This window comes from Tiliqua scincoides, chromosome 7 (assembly GCF_035046505.1).
Source record: "Tiliqua scincoides isolate rTilSci1 chromosome 7, rTilSci1.hap2, whole genome shotgun sequence".
In the NCBI taxonomy this organism is placed as follows: Eukaryota; Metazoa; Chordata; class Lepidosauria; order Squamata; family Scincidae; genus Tiliqua; species Tiliqua scincoides.
Genome location: NC_089827.1, coordinates 35,050,328 through 35,068,327, shown reverse-complemented (window position 1 = coordinate 35,068,327; position 18,000 = coordinate 35,050,328). Strand labels below are relative to the sequence as shown.

Below are 18,000 nucleotides of genomic sequence, written 5' to 3'. Positions count from 1 at the left end.
GTAAAGGAAACTTACCCCGGGGTAACTGTGGGTAGGATTGCAGCCTAGGATAGTTAAAAATTTTCCTGCTTGATGATGTCACATCCGGTCATGACATCACTTCCGGTGCAGCCCAACAGATTCTCATTTTGTCCTGGTGGGTTTGAGAACCACTGGGGTAGAAATTATGTGAGGAAAAGGCCCTTCTGAGCTTCCCAGAGGCAGTGTGCCTCCGCACACTGACTCTGCAAGGCTCAGAATGCCCCAATCACAGGAGAGAGATTATTTCTGCTTACCTGGAGGAAACCAGAAATTGCGTCTCTCGCGCAACTCCAGCATTCTGAGTCTTGCAGAGGCAGTGTACAGACATGCGCTATTTCTGGGAGGCCCAGAGAAGCCTCTGGAGGCAAGGGAAGTGGAGCTACCCCACACCTTTGGAGGCTTCGCATAGCGTTAATCCCCGCTTGACAACAGGGATGCTGGTCCACACAACTGTATTTTGTTTATGCCACTATAAAAGCCAGACAGATTTTTAAGTTGTGTATCAGTGGGTAACAAGCAGCACTGGCCCAACCATGAGACCAAGTCACCTCAGATTCACCTTGGTTTCTCCACTCATCTAACTGCTGCTGCTGCCGCCGCTGCTGCTTCTGCTGCTACCACTCCCTGGACCGAAAAAAGCAGGAGCATAAGAGGAAGTGTTAAAGAAGCAGAGAGTGGTGGGCCAGAGTGTCTCTGAGGTCATCACTCTAGCCCACTGTGGACACTCCAGACCTCCACAGTTCCCTTCCACTCTGACCCCCTTTTTCTTTTTCAGTTCAGGGAATAGGACAAGCAGAATTGGCACATTATGAAATAAGGGGGGGGGGCAGCATTTGATGCTGCTTCAGGCTCTGGGAAGTCTTGAGCCTGTTCTCTTCTAAGTCATGGAACTGCTAGATAATTTTTGAACAAGTAAAGTATGAGAATTGAAAAGATTAAAGATTCTTTTAATTGGATGTTGATCCTATTACAGTATTTTTTTTCTCGCTTGTCAGAGCTCAAAAAAATCAATAACACTATATTTTGCTTTTTGTTTGAAAGGATTCAACAGACCCCTACCTCACCTCGAGCGACTTCCTCAAAACAACTTATGTCTTGGCAGTTCTCCTCTTCCTGGCCCTCATCTTGCAGAGGACATTTCTTCAAGCGTCATATTATGTTACCATAGAAACAGGCATCAACCTACGAGGAGCTTTGCTGGTGAATGAGGAAATTACTTCATTGGTTGTCTTGATAAGAGCTTTTATAGTCTTCAAAAGTAGGACCTGCAACAAAATGGTGTATCTCCCCAGCCTTGTGTCCAACTGGCTCAAGCAGGCCAGTTTCCTCCTCCTGTCCACCCTCCTGTGTTCTGCTGTTGTTATCTCCAATTGACATCTCAGCATCCCATGGACTACTGAGCATGTTCGTTCTGCATCAGACTGTTTTGCATTTTTCCCATTTTTTTGGAATGTACAAGTTTATCTATGTCTGCATATTTGAGGAATTCCTTGAGTATGTAGAAACTACCATTTCATCAACACAAATGGTGTTGTGTTGCTGCCATCTCCACCCCATCCCAGGCCCAATTCTCCCCTTTCTCTGCCCCTTTCTGCCCACTCCCTGCCTCCCCCCCCCCAAAAAAAAAGATTTACCGCTGGTCGGTGGTGGAGGAGCACTGGCTGTCCACGCAGCACTGAGGCCCCATGTCGACTGGTGCTGGCCCAGTTCCAGAAGCCCCTCCTCCCCGGTTGCCATGGACATGCCTTATGGCATGTTTTCAACACCAGTGCCGGCAGTGGAATTCAGCACCAGCACAAGGGCACCATAGGATTGGACCTTTAATTCATAGACAAGAGGGACCTGCACCAAAGGGTCCAATTCTATCAAATTTTCCAGTGCTGATGTAGCTGCAATGCAGCCCCAAAAGTAAGGGAACAAATGTTCTTTTACCTTCAGGAGACCTCTGTGACTGCTCCCCTAACCAGGCGTTGGTGACATGGCTGCATCAGTGCTGGAAAGTTTGATAAGATTGGGCCCAAAATGTTACATTTCTCCAGGTCTAACCACCTCAACTTAAAGCTGAAGCAGCCAATTCTCCCCCTCCCCCATGTTTCACTGCTGTTATTTTTCCCCACAAACACATCAAAATTCCATAACTCATGGGGGCCACGTTTTCAATTTGCATTGGGCATGACATGACATGTTAGTGATATGTGGTGGAGGCTCCACCTCAGCACTGAAATGGAGGGCAAATCCTAAGGGCGCAATCCTATCCTGCGCTGGAACAGGCAAGCCAAGAGGCTTGCGCTATATCCTGCGCAGGATAGGGGCCCAATGCGGCTCAGCCAAAGGCAAGGGGAAACTTTTCCACTTACCCCTGGGTAAGGCATCCTGGCCCCAATGGGTCTCTTCGCACTTGTGCCACCTCCTGAGGTGGCACAAGTCTGAGGAGAGCACAGCGGCTTCAAGCTACTCTGTACTCCCCAGGAATGAGCATTGGAATTCAGCATATGTGCTGGATTCCAGCCCTGCCTCCTGCTCCCCACCCACCTGCCCCTGGGGCTGCCTCCCTCCTGGAATGCCTCCCTCCTGCCTCTTTCCCCATCTCCTCCCTGCCCGCCCCAGAGGCTTACGTCAGCCCAACCAGGCCGACGCAAGCCTCGCCGAGGAAGCTGGTGCAGAGGCTTGTGTCAGCCTCCACGGGTCAGCACACCTCCGTGTGCCAGCACAGCTTACTCTTGAGGAGGTGCAAACATGCTTTACGAATTGCACCCTAAACCAGTCAGAAAACCACGATAGTGACAAGATCATGCAACCAGCTTAGTGATAGGGGAAACATACAGCTCCTTTAAGTGTTCTGACGAGAGAACTGGAATACTTGTTATAACTGGGAAACAGGGCACTTTAGAAACAGAAACCCTAAAGTACAAGTTAATAATATGATAAGAAACACAAGAGATAATCATATGGGGTATTTGTTACTGGTAATTGGTATGATTGTAAATGGTTATGTAGTTTTGACCCTCTATGAAATGAGTGAGCCTGAAGGGTTATGGAAGGGCTTTTCAAACTGGGGCGTTGCGATGCCCCAGCCTGTGGGCCCTGGCCTCTGCCCCCTTAAGGGGTGGGGGCAGCCTGGAGGCAGGGAGCAGGCAGCAGTGCAATCCCCAGGATTGCGCCGCTCAGGGGGCTGCAGGGGCTTGGGTTCACTTACGCAAGCCTCCTGCAGCCTCCCCGGGGTATGGGGAGCCTGGTGCGACCTTTGGCAGGGCTGCTCACAGCAGTGAAAGTGAAAGCGGAGTGATCGTGCTCCACTTCCGCTTTAGCAGAGATGGGGCGCGATTGCTTCGCTTTTACTTACACTGCTGTGGGGAGCCCTGCCAAAGGTTGCACCAGGTTCCCCACACCCCGGGGAGGCTGCAGGAGGCTTGGGTAAGTGCACCCAAGCCTCTGCAGCCCCCTGAGCAGGATTGCGCCGCTGCCTTCCACCCGCTGCCGCTGCCTCCCCCACCCGCCCCCACAAGCACTTACAGTGGCTCAAACTCTCCATGAGAGTTTGAAAACCACTGCGTTATGGAATTAAATTGTTTTGTAAGGAAAAAGGATAGTTCTTCTGTGTTACAGTGTACTGACCATCTGATGCTGAAATGTGTCCTGTCCACTAAATTTTTACTTCTTTTCTCAGGCAATGATTTACAATAAGATCTTGAGGCTCTCCACATCCAACTTGTCCATGGGAGAGATGACACTGGGACAGATCAATAACTTGGTTGCCATAGAAACAAATCAACTCATGTGGTTCTTGTTCCTGTGTCCTAACCTATGGGCTATGCCTGTTCAGGTACAGCATCGAAGTAAGGGTCTACATTTTGGAAGACAAAATAGTTGTGTGTAAAAGAAATATTACTGAATGTGAAAGAATTATGGTAGAGGTGCTTGAAAATTGCATTATTTACCTTTCTGAGAAATAAGCCCATTGTTCAGTAGGATTTAGGCTGTAATCCTATTTTACTCACTGGAAACAAATTCTGTCTTACTCACTGGAGGACTCATAGCTCTCTGCTAGAGGAAATACTTACGTGCATGAGATTCTAGTTTTAATCGCTGGCACTTTCAGTGAAAGATCTCAAGTAGCAGAGCTGGGGGAAAGACTTCTGTCTGACAACCAGGAGAGCCGTTGCTACTCAGAGCAATCTTGTGCTAAAGGCACCAATGGTATGTCAGACTATAAAGCAATATCAGATGCATGTTTGTATGTCAAGAAAGCAAGTATCAGGGCTGAGTTGGTCAGCCCATAAGGACTGACCACCTCCAATGTCCACAAACTCTGTCTGTGTGGTGCGATGTCATCACATTGTGAGTTTCCCTGCTTCTGCCATTGGCTGTCACTGCTGTGGAGAAGATGTGGAAACTCACAAGGAGATGCCGTGGCTTGCATGTGTTGTGGTTAGAGCGTGTGAAGCTCGCTATGGGGGTGCCTTTCCTTGTGACAAGTGTAACATGTAGTCCTCTCAGATTTTAGTGTGTGTCAAGTTCAAAAGTGATTATTCTACATGTGTCATACGCAGAATTGCTTCTCCTTCAGTGGTGTCTTGCTATGTTATTTAAGAAGACATTGGGTATGTTTAGGCGACTAAACAGCCACTGGGTAGATGGGACTCGTTAGCCTGGGAAGGCAGCTCATCTGAGAGAAGGAAAACTCTGATCCCAAACGTCTACTGCCTTGTGGCTACATTCAGTTATGGAAAAGGCTTCAGGAGTCAACCTCGAGGCAAAATCTGGAGCTGGAGTCCCTGAGGCAATTTATGGCTGAACACAGTCATGTTCTGGGAACTCCTGTGATGCCGCTGGAACCAACTGTATTGGCTTCTGCCTTTCCATTGGATCATTTCAGCGATGTGGAGAGGGGGGATTTGCTGCATGGGTAACAGCCTATCCTCCATACCTACTTTACCCAGGCTTCGCACACTGGAGAGGACACTCTGTTCCAGAACCACCATTCAGAGCGTGATACCATAGTCTTCCGAGACTAAAGGATGCCAACACACTGGGTATGGGGAGGGGTATCACCTGCAGTGTTGATTTATAGTGAGTGGAAGTGACTATCATAACTCTACAGTTTCCCTGTAATAAGGAAAGCCTGAGTGGCAGTATACAAAGAATCTCTTGTGAGTGTGAAACAGCCCTAGTTCTTACTGAGATGGTAAATCTGTGTTTGGGCTGTTCCATTTCAGTCTGTGTTGGAACTCCCATTACTGAATGTTCCTTGACATAAAAGAAATAAATAAATAAATCCCTCCTCATGCAAAATTAGATGTCACATAGAACGGTTTAAGCCTAACCTTCCTCTTGACATTCTACATGTAAAGTTTTTTTTTGTTTTTTTTGTTTGTTTGTTTTTTGCTTGAAGGAGCATTCAGACATGTGAAGCACCATCTGCATTCTGAAGTGGTACAGCCCAGAAACAGATTTACCACCTCAGTAACAACTAGGTGGCAGAGCAGTGGGAGTGAGTGGTACAGTCAGGATCTGGGAGTTTGCATTTCTTTTCCTCTGTCTTTTCTTTTAAGAGAGGACAGGAATAGAAAGTTCATCTTAAGGTTTTTATTGGGTTTGTTTTTTTTTTTTAAATCTCATGTAATTTATCTTCATATATTTAAGACATTGTTATAATTGTATATAGCCACTTTCCTATACCTGTGTAGGAAAACAACCCAAATGCTTTCTTACGCCAAAAGGTTTTGGTTAATCACCTAAAAGGCAGACCAGGCAGGCCTTTCCAGGCAGAGTTTCACAGTTGTTCCACTGTGGAAAAGGTCTAAACTCTTAGAGTCTTCTTCCATATCTCTGCACACGAAGGAGCACAAAACATGATGTCCTGTTTTGTGAAATCAGTGACACTTGAAAGCCTGTGAACTTTGACCGAATTGTGCTCCAATCATCGATTGATTGATCCTAATCACCAACATAATTTTCATCATCATTAAGGTTTCTGCTTAAGGGCATGTGTTGTGGCTGTCGCTTAAAATATGTTCACGCCTTTTAGAGTTGACAGGGTGTGTGCATATAGTCTGGTTCCCCTACTCAAGTACAAACCCGGATGTGTGAGGCAAACTTTATATCATCACACATTTCCTAAGCCTCTGTGTTTCATCCCCCTTTTTGTAGATCATAATGGGAGTGATCCTGCTTTACAACTTACTTGGATTGAGTGCCTTAGTGGGTGCTGCTGTTATTGTCCTGCTAGCGCCAATGCAGTATTTCATAGCGACAAAGTTGGCTGAAGCTCAGAAGAGCACCCTGGTAAGTCTTTCTCATGCAGGATAACTAGCTAAAGTAAATAACTAGAATAGAATCCAGAGTTTACTTCTGGCCACTCCCCTTTACAGCATATGCTGCTTAACCTCTCTATTTAGGCTCATTCACTGGACACTTGTTTCAACTACAGTAGAGTAAGAACAATTTTAATACCATTATTGTGCATTAAAACACATGTTTATTCAAAACATTGGCAGTTATGTTTAAAAAACCTTGACTGGTGATGATGATTCAGTTGAGACAATCCTCACATCTATGCTTGGAACCTGGAAATGACTTGTGGGCATTCAGGCTCCCTCCTCTTCTTTCTCATGATGTCACTTTCAGTTTCCAGCTTAGCACTAGCATAATTTACAATGACAGGCACATCAGCAAAAGAAGCTAGTCTTCCAAGCCAGGACTGTAAACCACAATTCAAAGTGGAGAATCACAGAATTATAGGATGTTGAACTGGAGGAGATCTTATAGGTCCCTTCCAACTCTAGTCCAACCCCCTGGTCACTGTAGGCAACTGCATATGTAGTGAGCCATAATCTTCAGTGGTAGGAATGAAAGTCAGTGTAACAAGTCCACATCACTATCCAATCCATTTCTTCACTGGGGCACCTAGAAGCATTTGCAAAAAGGGAACTACTTCTTAGAAAAATAAAAAAAAATGTAAGGAAATAAGGGTTTCTCTCCTTTTGCACATTTTTAAATACAATTTTTTTCCCTTTTGGTATCCAATTTCTTTTAATGGAAAGGATTATTCTACAGAAAGGTTGAAGAAAACCAATGAAATCCTGAAAGGCATCAAACTGTTAAAGTTATATGCTTGGGAGCACATCTTTTGTAGAAACGTGGAAGAAACAAGAATGAAAGAGCTCATCAGCCTCAAAACCTTTGCGCTTTACACTTCTCTTTCCAGTAAGCAATTATGACCTCAGTGGGGCAGGTTGGAGGGACCTTCTAATCAGATTTAAAGATCAGGAATTTGTCACTGGAACAAAGGTTGATTGAAGTTGTAGTGTGTGCACTGATGTAATCTTAGGCAGTGTTTCTCAAACTGTGGATTGGGACCTACTCGGTGGGTCACAAACCAATTCAGGTGGGTCCCCATTCATTTTAATATTTTATTTTTAATAGACTTGATGCTTCCATGGTTTGTGAATGCATTTGGGGAAATGTTACACATCTGTACACAAGTGTGAGAACCACTGATCTAAGGTCTTAGATTGTTCAAGTATAGTTAAGTAAGAGATTCTCCTGGATGTAAAAGTACATGTTAGGGGGGACGTCTGGTCCACCAGCTTGTGCCCCTCAACCACAACTCCTGGGTAATATTCAGAAACACATGTTTTCATTGTGTTCTGCATTTTTGTGATCCAAATTAGCAAATGAATCAGAATGTGGTTGGGGAAAAGCTGGATGTGATATTGCATCAAGCGTTTCTTTTACCATACATTATCAGGAAGTGGGAGAGGGAGGCAGGTTGGCATTCCTTGTACCTGTAGTTAAGCCTTGCCATGACAGTTCTCATTAATAAGAAGGCTTATCCAAGTCTCCACTGTCACAAAAACTGTCCTTTCCTAGGCTTTCCTAGACTTCCCACTTTTACACTCCAACTCTCTCTTCTTATCAGGCATAGACCCTAATTTCTGGTGCCTACCCCTGGTATATCATTATTCCCGTATTCTCTCTATTGTTTTGGTTTTCTGGGGATACTTTGTTAAAATAGTGAGTTGTTTGTACTCTCAGTCTTCAGGAGTTACAAAAAATTAAATTTTGGAGCGATAAATGTGAACACATTGTGTCTCTAGTGCACATTCCTGTAAATGTAGCATGCACTAAGAAGTTGTACAATCAGTGCCCTGCCAGTCATTTCATACACTGTGGATGCAGAATACATTTTGAACAACTGATAACCTACTGTTAGATAATTCTGATATTTTAATATCACTTTAACCAAAGGAATCACTACCTTCTTGACTTTTAAATCAGTGGAGGCTTGGGCTTTTACCAAGTCAGTGAACAGAATAGCATCCAGCAGACAGTGAAGAGCCGTCAACCATGTGTCACAGTGGAAGGTGTGGCGATCCTTAGTATGATGATAAGGGTTACAAGCATGTTGTGAAAGCCAATGACAGATGGCTAATGTATCATATGCACCATTTTATATGTGGCTCCTGGCCCCAGTAGCTTTCCTGGGGGGTGGGGTAAGTGCTACATTTTGCAGGGCACCGCAGTGTGCCATGGAAGCAGCCCCTTCCCCTTGCCTTCACAGCCTCTCCAGGCAGTGAGAGCAAAACAGTGGATACACCTCCATGTTGCTCTTGTTGTCCAGAATCACTCCCAACGACAAGGGGGAGGAGCAGTTACATAGTGCGTTGGGGTACCCTGCAAAACTTAGCACTGTGCCCCCCTCTAGGAATGCTGCTGCCTTCCCTCCTTTTAAGAACAGAGATTGAGAGGGAGATCTCCATGACCCACAGGGGCAAGCAGTCTCAGCACTGTCCATTCCTGGGACTCAGCTTCCTGTCTGCCCCCCCCCCCCAATTTGAGTGGAGGCACCACGTGCAATGAAGTAGGAAGTTTCCACATCTTGAATTTGCTTCTTCAGACGTGTCCTCTGACATCAGGGATGGAGGAGGGGGCACCTCAGTGAAGCCTGCAAGTTTATACACCTTGCTAAGCAAAAAATGTGGCTCAATAAAAACTGATCCACTGACCAATTTTGCCTTCCTCATACTTCAGGACAGACATGACTATCCAAATAATCCTCAGCGTCCTTATTAAACTTTGTTACATCTGTTGATTTCCACAAATGATTACAGAGAAAATATTGATAAATATCAAATAAATTTTTTGAGATGTTTTGAGAATACACCTTAGGACTTCGAGTGACCTGTAATCCTGTGACATGTAATCCTAACATTTTAAATAATTATCCTCCCCACAAAACAACATTTTAACGGTGGTATATAACCCTACAACTCTTCTGAGAATATGTTCTTCAGCTCAGTTAATGATGCAAATATTAATATTCCCAAGCATTTCTTATGTTCAATGGAAAAACATTTTCCCTGTGAAGGAGTTGTCCAGTATTTTGATTATAGGGATAGTTTATAGGAATCCCCTCTTTTTTGTCTTAGATTTTATTCAGTCTTTATATATAAGTATGTTAACGCTGCTATTATTATTTCCACAGTTTTTATGAATGCAGGTATACCAATTGCAGCAGTGCTTGCGGTAAGAATTTTTTTTCCTCTTTGCATTATGCAAAATTTAAAACTGGATCTACACATTCAACAGAATAAAGTGGTAGAATCTTAGACGGTGGAGTGGTCTGCACCACACTTCTGCTTGTGTAAAATGGTACAGTTTATGTTGCCAGCTCATTCTTGCTACATGTGGAGACCAGGTCTTGAGCATGCTTAGAGGAGTTCTCATACCCCATTAAGCAGCACAGGCTTATGCGCATTTACCTAGAAGCAAACTCCATTGAACACAATGCAGCTTTTTTTCTAAGGAAATGATAGCTGAGCCACAAGGTCTCCAGTGAGAACTTTGAGTTTGCCATTTCAGTGGGTGTAATTCCAGGGAACTTCTTGGAAATAAAAATGGCAGCTGTCAGCAAGCCAGAATAATAGCACTGGCAAGAAGACTTCCATGTTTCACCCCTTTTTTTCCTCCCCAGTTACCAAAATGCCACCCAGTTTTGCTGCCTGTAGATGGGGAGGGTTGTCTCATTCTCCCCAAAGTAACACTGCTTCCACCAACCTCCTCTTGTTCTGATTTGGCAGACTTTTGTGACCTATGCGTATGTTGAAGAAGAGCCATTAAGTACAGCCCAGGCCTTTGCATCTCTCTCACTCTTTCATATCTTGGTCACTCCGCTCTTCCTGCTCTCCACTGTTGTTCGATTTGCTGTCAAAGCCATCATAAGGTACGTGACTCCATACATACGAACAGCGGAAACTTGCTTACATTGAGTCTGGCCAATCTCACTTGATATCGTGTCCTCTACCTGGCCACAGGTATATTGGGAATTGGAGCATTCACCCTGTGAAGAAAGGTTAAAATGTTTAGGAAAACAGTGCTATGATAGAGGTTTATAAACTCAAGTATAGTGTGCATAAAGCAGACTGAGATACAGTACGTTTTCTTTATCTCATAATACTGAACAAGATCACCCAATGAAATTGATTGGCAGAAGATTCAGAACAGGAAGAGGAAAGTCTTTCAAGGAACACATTGTCAAAGTATGGCATTCACCATCAAAGCATGTAGTTATGGGCTTTAAGAGACATTTGAAAGAGGGTTTGGTGAATGCACCTGTTACTAGCTATTCATCGTGTGGAACCTGTGGAACCTCCAGGTTCTGAGATGGCATGCTACTGAAAATCATTTGCCGGGACCAGCAGCAGGAGAGGCTATTTGCCAGCATTCCTTGTTTCTTGGAAGCACCTGATGTGCTTCTTGATGTGTTTCTTGGAAGCACCTGACTGTGGGGAGCAGGATACTGAACTAGTCAGACCTTTCAGTCTGATCCAACCGGGAATCTTCTCATAGCCTTATGCACAACTTTCAGGGTCAAACTACTTTCTGCTTGTTTGTTAACAATAAATACCAGCTCTGAGGTGGATGGGGGAAAATCCAGATGGGGACTGTGTTGGAGTAGAGGGTCAAAGCCCCCTTTTCCTTCAATCCAGTCCTCCTCAACTCTATTTAGACAAAAAAGAATTTATGGCACAGTAGCAATGAGCACATGTAAGATATCATTTGACCCTCAGTGACCTTAGGGGAGGGTCTTTGGTTTCACATGGTTCATTGCCTTTCCTAATGACATGTCTACAACAGTAAAATAACTCCTGTAACACAAACGGAAATTCTGTGAGAAAAAATTATCACAAGCACAAATGAGCTTATTTGATGTCGGCTGCAGAACTGAGATTTCCTGGATGTATTTTGGGTTATCTTTCTCACAGAACTGTTGATATTTTTTAACCACACAAAATCAGCTCTGGCTACATGGGAAGAGGGGGAAAGCATAACAGAAACTGGGGGAAAGTCTCTTTCTAATTCTAAAAATAGTGTCTGCATTTTCTAATGACATGTTATAATGTTCTCTCCGTTGTTTAGATGTTCAGAGTCTCTCTCTCTCTCTCTCTCTCTCTCTCTCTCTCTCTCTCTCTCTCTCTCTCTCTCTCTCTGTACTATGTTTAGCACAGTTGTAATACCAGGAGAGAGAATCTGTCTTGCTTTGCACATTTGAATCATTCAAAGAGTCTATATTTGCCAAGACACTTAGAAGTTTTATTTTCTCTTATCTCACAACCCAAGCAATTCCTCAGTGAAGCAGTAGCAGGATAATGCATGCTTGACAATCCTTCCTGGTTTATCATCCATCAAATTAGTGCGTAGAATTAAGAACCCTATTCCCAGAGTAATTGAGCGTTTATGTCTTTCTGCCAAACTTCTTGCATTTTGAGAAGCAGTCTTACTGCCCTACAAATGAATCTCATTCAAATCTCAGTTGCGCTATTGCAGTGTACTAAAGAAGCCTGTGTGGACCAGTGGGTAGAGGCAGCTGCCCATAGATCCAAGAATGGCAAGCTGAAAAATCCCTTGTTGTCATCCATCCCTCTTCTTGTTTAAAGAGGTGGGCAGCCCAATCCTGAGCTGCCCAGAGCCCAGGGCTGCCACTGCACCAAAATGGCTGCAGCAATATCCTGCGCACCCCTGGCAGCAGCCACCGTCACCTCCTCGGGGGAAGGAGGCTTGACGTGGGGTTCCGGATTTGGCGGAGCTGAGCTCTACTGGTCCTGCCCCCTCCCTCCCCGCTCCCTCTCCTTGCCACATTTCTTCCCCACCCTCTTCCTGCCCTCCTCCCACCTCCCCCAGCCCAGAAACCCTCCTCCCCACCTCCCCTAACACCCCCAATCTCCTCTTTACCACCTGGTGGTCCAGGCTATCGCCAGGCAGCAGATTACCAGCCTCCAACCGGCACTGTCCCAGCATGGACTTGTGTTGGGCCAGCTCCAGTGCTTGGCCGCTCACAAATGGGCTTTATGGCATTTTTGCAACAGTGCATGCTGGTGGTACGCCAGCCCCCCAAGCCCAGGATTGGGCTTTAAGAGAGAAAATGGATCAATGGCTCTCAGCCACAATGGCTGTATGGCAGCTCCAGGCACACAGTGGGCCATTGAAGAATTCACATTGGGGGAGCAAAGGAATTGCTCTTGCCATTGTGCCCTGCTTGTGGGCTTCCTATTCATAGAGGCATCTGGTTGATCACTGTGAGATGCAGGGTGCTAGACTAGATGGATCTTTTGGTCTGATCAGCAAGGATATTCTTGTGTTCTTATGAGTTCTCATCTCTTGCTCACGAAAACTGCCCTATAACAGCAGGAACCTTTGAAAAGCTTGCTAGGCAAGTACCGTAGATACTCGCCTATAAGTCAAAAAATTTCTTCCCAGAAAAGCAGCCTGCATCATTGCCCCGCCTTATCTCCAGGGCAGGCAAGCATCGAGGGTGGGGGGGAGGCGAGTGAGCCAGCCAATCATTATTGTGGGAGGGAGGGAGGGAGCAAGTGATCTTCTGCTGAGAGGAAACTGTGCAGGCTGGGGCTGCTGCTGAGCATTTGCAGCTGCCTGTGGGTGTGCTCCATGTGCTCCTTCAGGCTGTTGCCCAGCTGCAGAAGCTCCAAGCGCAAGGCAACTGCCACCGAAGCCATCAGCAGCCCCCCTCCTCAGCACCAGCACTCACAGAGGCATCTCTGGAGCGGCACCCAAGACAGAGCAGGAGACAATGAGCTGTGTGTGGGAGGGGGTGCCTGAGCGAGGGAGAAGCAGTCATTTGAAACAGCTGAGTCCATCTCCTCTTTCCTTCTTGTTCCCCCTTCCCACTGTATTTAAACTTCAAGCACCCCATTTGAAAGCCCAACTTGCTAACCCCCTTCCAATCTCCCCACAGATGAAGTTGGACAGGGTGGGGAAGGGGGGAGAGTGATCTTTTTAAAAGAGAGAGCGAGAGAGAGAGAGAGAGAGAGAGAGAGGGGCAGCCTGCAGAAGGCTGTACCTTTGTTTCTCAAGCCATTGAAAGGGTTAAGTCTATCTCCTCTTTCCTTCTTGTTTTGCCCCCTCCCCCTTATTGAATCCAAACTTTAAACTCTCTGTTTCGAAGCTGAGGCTTGCTAGCCCCTCTCCCCATAATCATTCACCACTGATGAAGTTGTACTGGGGGAGGGAGAGGAAGAGTTAACTTTTATAAAAGGAAAAGTTTGTGTGTGAGAGAGACAGAGCACTTAAAACAGTTAAGGCTAAAATCCTAGCCTCACTTTCATGGGAGTAAGCCCCACTGACTATTAAGGGACTTGCTTCTGAGTAGGCATGCCTAGGATTGGGCTCCCAGTCTATTCCCTCCTCTTGCTTTCCTCTCCGCCTCTCCCCTTACTGTATACAGTCACACTTCAGTCTCTCCTTTGCAAAACTTTTTGCAAACCTCGTTGCTAACCTCATTTCCCCCTATCCTCACCAATGAAGTTGGACTGGAGGGGAAAAGTCCCTGCATTTGTGTGTGAGGGGGGGAGCATCTGTGAGAGAGAGAGAGAGAGAGAGAAGCAATCTCCCTGTGTGTGTGTCCTTTTCACTGGAAGAGTCCTGGAGACCCTGCAAAGATGTAAAACACAGGAAAAGCAGAGAGTAGAATTTAAAGTAGAATTATTCTGCAGCAACAGGTATTTTAGCCAGAGATCTTAGCTGCATGCTGGCAGGAGCTAGGAAGCACTTGCAACAGCTGCTTATGTAGTAAGCTTTTAGGAGAGCTTGCTTGCTTCTGCAGTATCCTCCTGCCAGGACCTCCACATGAGGCCCGGAGGTGCTGCTGCCCTTCCTCCACAGAGGGTCTACTTCGAAGTAAATCAGGTGCAGCTGCACTTGCTCAGTCACTCCTTGTTGCTTATCTCTCTACTGTGAACTGAATTGCACACTCCCAGTTGTGTGTTGTGTGTTCTACGCAGAGCTTTTGGCTTAAGGCACCAGGCACTTTAAAGGAGGATTTCATTAATGGTTCTACTGGTATGCTGTTTCCAGTGTACTTAGAGCCCAATCCTAGGCTTGTCTACTCAGAAGTAAGTCCCATTAAAGTCAATGAGGCTTACTCCCAAGAAAGTGTGGATGGGATTGTGGCCTTACTCTGATAGTGTTTACAAATGGTTGTTGAGAGAACAATTTAAAAAATTAGTGAATAAAAATGTATCTTATGATCTATGAGATAGATCATAGTTTTTAATAAATTAGAGACTATTTTAGTACTGTTTTTGCTATACTATGTATACATAGTAGAATTATTTCTACTGTTATGTATACATAATATAGCAAAAACAGTATTAAAAATAGTGTATGTATACATGTATGTATAGATGGATACATACTATGTATATATACTGTGTTTTTAATAAATTAGTGACTGTACAGTTCTTAGGTAACAATTACTGGGAGGTTATTTTTCAGGATCTGGCCTCGGTAAAATCAGACAAAATTATAGTCAGACACCTCCCTAAGTTAAACCCCCATCTTATCCGAGGGTCATAGCAAATTCCATGATTTTGGGCTCAAAACCTGCCCTCGTCTTATCTGTGAGATCGACTTATAGGCGAGTCTCTGCAGTAGCTAGCAGTAGAGCTGTAGATTGTACCACTTTCAAAGGTACATGGTTGGTTGTATGTCCTCCTATTGGAGGCAGCAGAAATACCTATACAGAGAAAACTGAAATGTCCGAAAGGAGTCTAGGCTAGAACCCTTCTTTGTTCTAAAAGGAATTTTTTTTCTCATCCTCATTCAGTCATGTGATTCCCATGTCACCCCCAGTCCCTGTAGTATGAAGTATTACTGTCCAGGGACAGTTTTAACACGTGATATTCTGTTTGGCTTGAGAGCTGTACTAGGGTATTTGTGTCCTGGACGATGATGCCCTGGTCAAATGTGTCCTTTGCATCCCTGGACATTCTTGTGCTTTTCTTTCGCATTCCAGTCATTTGCATCCCAAATGCAAATGGGCAGCAAACAAACTATAACTGGGCAAAAAACCATATATTATACGTCCTAAGCCTTTTATCCCTGCACTAACCCTACATTTGCATTTCAAAAAATTAAAACTATATCTAAATATACGTACATTGGACACAAATATCTGGGTGGCAAAAAGAAGGGAACATGAATGTCCAATATTAAGGATTCATTTGACTGGGATGCAGTGGTTCTGTCACACTTAAGAGCCTCCATTTCCATTGACTTCACTGTGTAGAATCAGAACTATGGAGTACAACAGTTATGATGAAAGTGTTTGAATTACCGTTCAGCGATTTCACAGGACGTTCTTAGGCATTGTGACAATTTGTCTCTCTCCACCTTTATTTCTAGTGTACAAAAATTGAATGAATTTCTCATAAGTGATGAGATTGGAGATGACAGCTGGAGAAATGGTGATAGTGCCTTAGCATATGAGTCTTGTAAAAAGCACACTGGAATGGTAAGGGTTTATTTAAAAAAAATGTAAGCATGACTGTGCAGAAAAGGGGTCAGGACACTATAATAAGCTGCTAGGGCCAGAACCAGGAGTTCCATACATAGCCACTCTCTGTAGTAGACTATCTAGACTGAGATGTGGAGCATCCCCCTTGCACAAAAGGGTTCCCAGATACCAGACTGGCTCCTCCCATCCATTGACTTTCTTTAACTGGAAGTTACAAAATTCTTCCTGTTTGTGCTGGTTCTTGCCCTGGACACCAATGGTCTTCTGACTCCGTCATGATCTGACTCCAGAGATATTCCCCAGCTCAGTTGCATGGCTGTATAAAGTGTCTGACTTTAAATGACAAAATGTACAGGAACATCCATGGCTTCCCAGTGCCTTGCATTCAGTGGAGATTGGTGCTAGGATGGAAGGTCCAGTCCACGGAATGTGGCATGTAGATCGCAGGGAGACTTCCAGATCCATTTCTTTGCCCAGTGACATCATTGTGAGTGCAAAAGTGCCTGGGGCTAGACTGATTTGTAATGAATTCAGGAAAACCAGATTCAGATATCTGGTACAGTGCAAATCCAGGTCATTAATACAGTTATCCTAGATTGATTATGTATCAGACCAAATCAGGGGGGCAGTTTGTTTATCCCTCAGGGAAAATGCATAAACATGTTCAACTTGATGATTACCTTATTCCTCAGTCTTGCAGAAAATAACATTTCTTTTCTTTTTTCTCCCTTGTGGTTGACCTGTTCAGCACCCCAAAGCCATAAACCGGAGGCAACCCTTTAGACACCAGTTAGACAGCTTTGAGCAACCACTGAGGATCTCAACCCGTCATATGGACGTAGACGACTGTGCCATCAAGGTGCCTTGTATTTAAAGTAGAGCAGCTAAATGATTGTTTTTAAGCTTGTCAACTGCCTAGCTTTTAATTTAATAATGGTAATGCATTGATCACATTCTGAAGCTCAGCCCAGGTAAGAAATAAGTGTTGTTGGTTGGTGGCTCATCTGACCAGACAAGTAGTATTTATCCTGTTTTGATGATGCTGAACTTCCCCCCTGCAGAACAGATTTGCAAATTGGAGATGGGGGCTGCTACAGCCTGCCCTGCCTTTGGATGTCCAGATAGCATCTTTAGCATGAAGCATCATTCATCATCTAAGGTTGTTGTGCCAGTTCTGAGCCCCCTTCTGCTTCCTGGACCGAAATACAGTGATCTGATCACAGTTATCCGTGCTTGGTTGACCCCCACACTAGTCTGCTGTGGTGTGTTATTTATTGAACTGCCTTTGAAGATTACTGTGAAATTTCAATTGGTGCAGAATATGGTGGCTGGATTATGACAAGTTTATGGAACACATCCCACCAGCACTGAAACATTCTTATAGGCTTCCTGTGTGTTTCAAATTGCTGGTATTTAAAACTCTATGGCATGGGACCCACAGGTGTGGAAAGGACTACTTTAGTCATTTGTAAAGGAACAGCTACCACATGAAGCTGTTTCTCAATTAAGATTGTCTTCAGAGGCCCTTCTCTGCGCCCTTCTCTGGTTCCTTTGGAAGTTAGGCAGGTAGCAACTGGAGAGAGGATCTATTCTGTGACAGTGCCCCAGTTGTGGAACACTCTCCCCAGAGACACTCGCAGTGTTAACATACAGTATTTATATGTTGCAGGTAACCAATGGATACTTTTCATGGGGAAGTGGCTTAGCAACATTATCCAATATTGATATCAGAATCCCAGCAGGTAGGATTCCGTTTTCAAAATCAGCACATTTTCTCTGTTGCCTCCAGATTTGGTGCACTAAAAGGAACTAAAATGTATAGTTGGATTATACAAAACTTAATAAAAAGCAAACTTAAGGACTTTTATATCTCATTGCTGCCAATGGGAGAAAAGTGTATGCTTAAATTTTAGGTGCTGATATTTTTTTTACTGGGTAATGTCCATACTCAGTGCAGTAGAACCTGCTCTTTCTTTCTTTCTTTCTTTCTTTCTTTCTTTCTTTCTTTCTTTCTTTCTTTCTTTCTTTCTTTCTTTCTTTCTTTCTTTCTTTCTTTCTTTCTTTCTTTCTTTCTTTCTCTCTTTCTTTCTTTCTCTCTTTCTTTCTTTCTTTCTTTCTTTCTTTCTTTCTTTCTTTCTTTCTTTCTTTCTTTCTTTCTTTCTTTC

General features: G+C 44.4%; 1 protein-coding gene across 5 annotated transcripts in view; it reads left to right on the top strand.

Annotated features, from left to right (window-relative positions):
* Positions 1–18,000, top strand: part of ABCC9 (ATP binding cassette subfamily C member 9) — a 79,180-nt gene that overhangs the window by 14,098 nt on the left and 47,082 nt on the right. For all 5 annotated transcript variants that reach the window (XM_066633337.1, XM_066633335.1, XM_066633338.1 and 2 more), the window contains exons 8-16: positions 1,063–1,221; positions 3,689–3,844; positions 6,172–6,306; positions 7,065–7,227; positions 9,509–9,549; positions 10,104–10,246; positions 15,724–15,832; positions 16,584–16,694; positions 17,505–17,577. In XM_066633337.1, the coding sequence (XP_066489434.1) occupies positions 1,063–1,221; positions 3,689–3,844; positions 6,172–6,306; positions 7,065–7,227; positions 9,509–9,549; positions 10,104–10,246; positions 15,724–15,832; positions 16,584–16,694; positions 17,505–17,577 (1,090 nt within the window). The remainder of the gene's footprint in view (positions 1–1,062; positions 1,222–3,688; positions 3,845–6,171; positions 6,307–7,064; positions 7,228–9,508; positions 9,550–10,103; positions 10,247–15,723; positions 15,833–16,583; positions 16,695–17,504; positions 17,578–18,000) is intronic.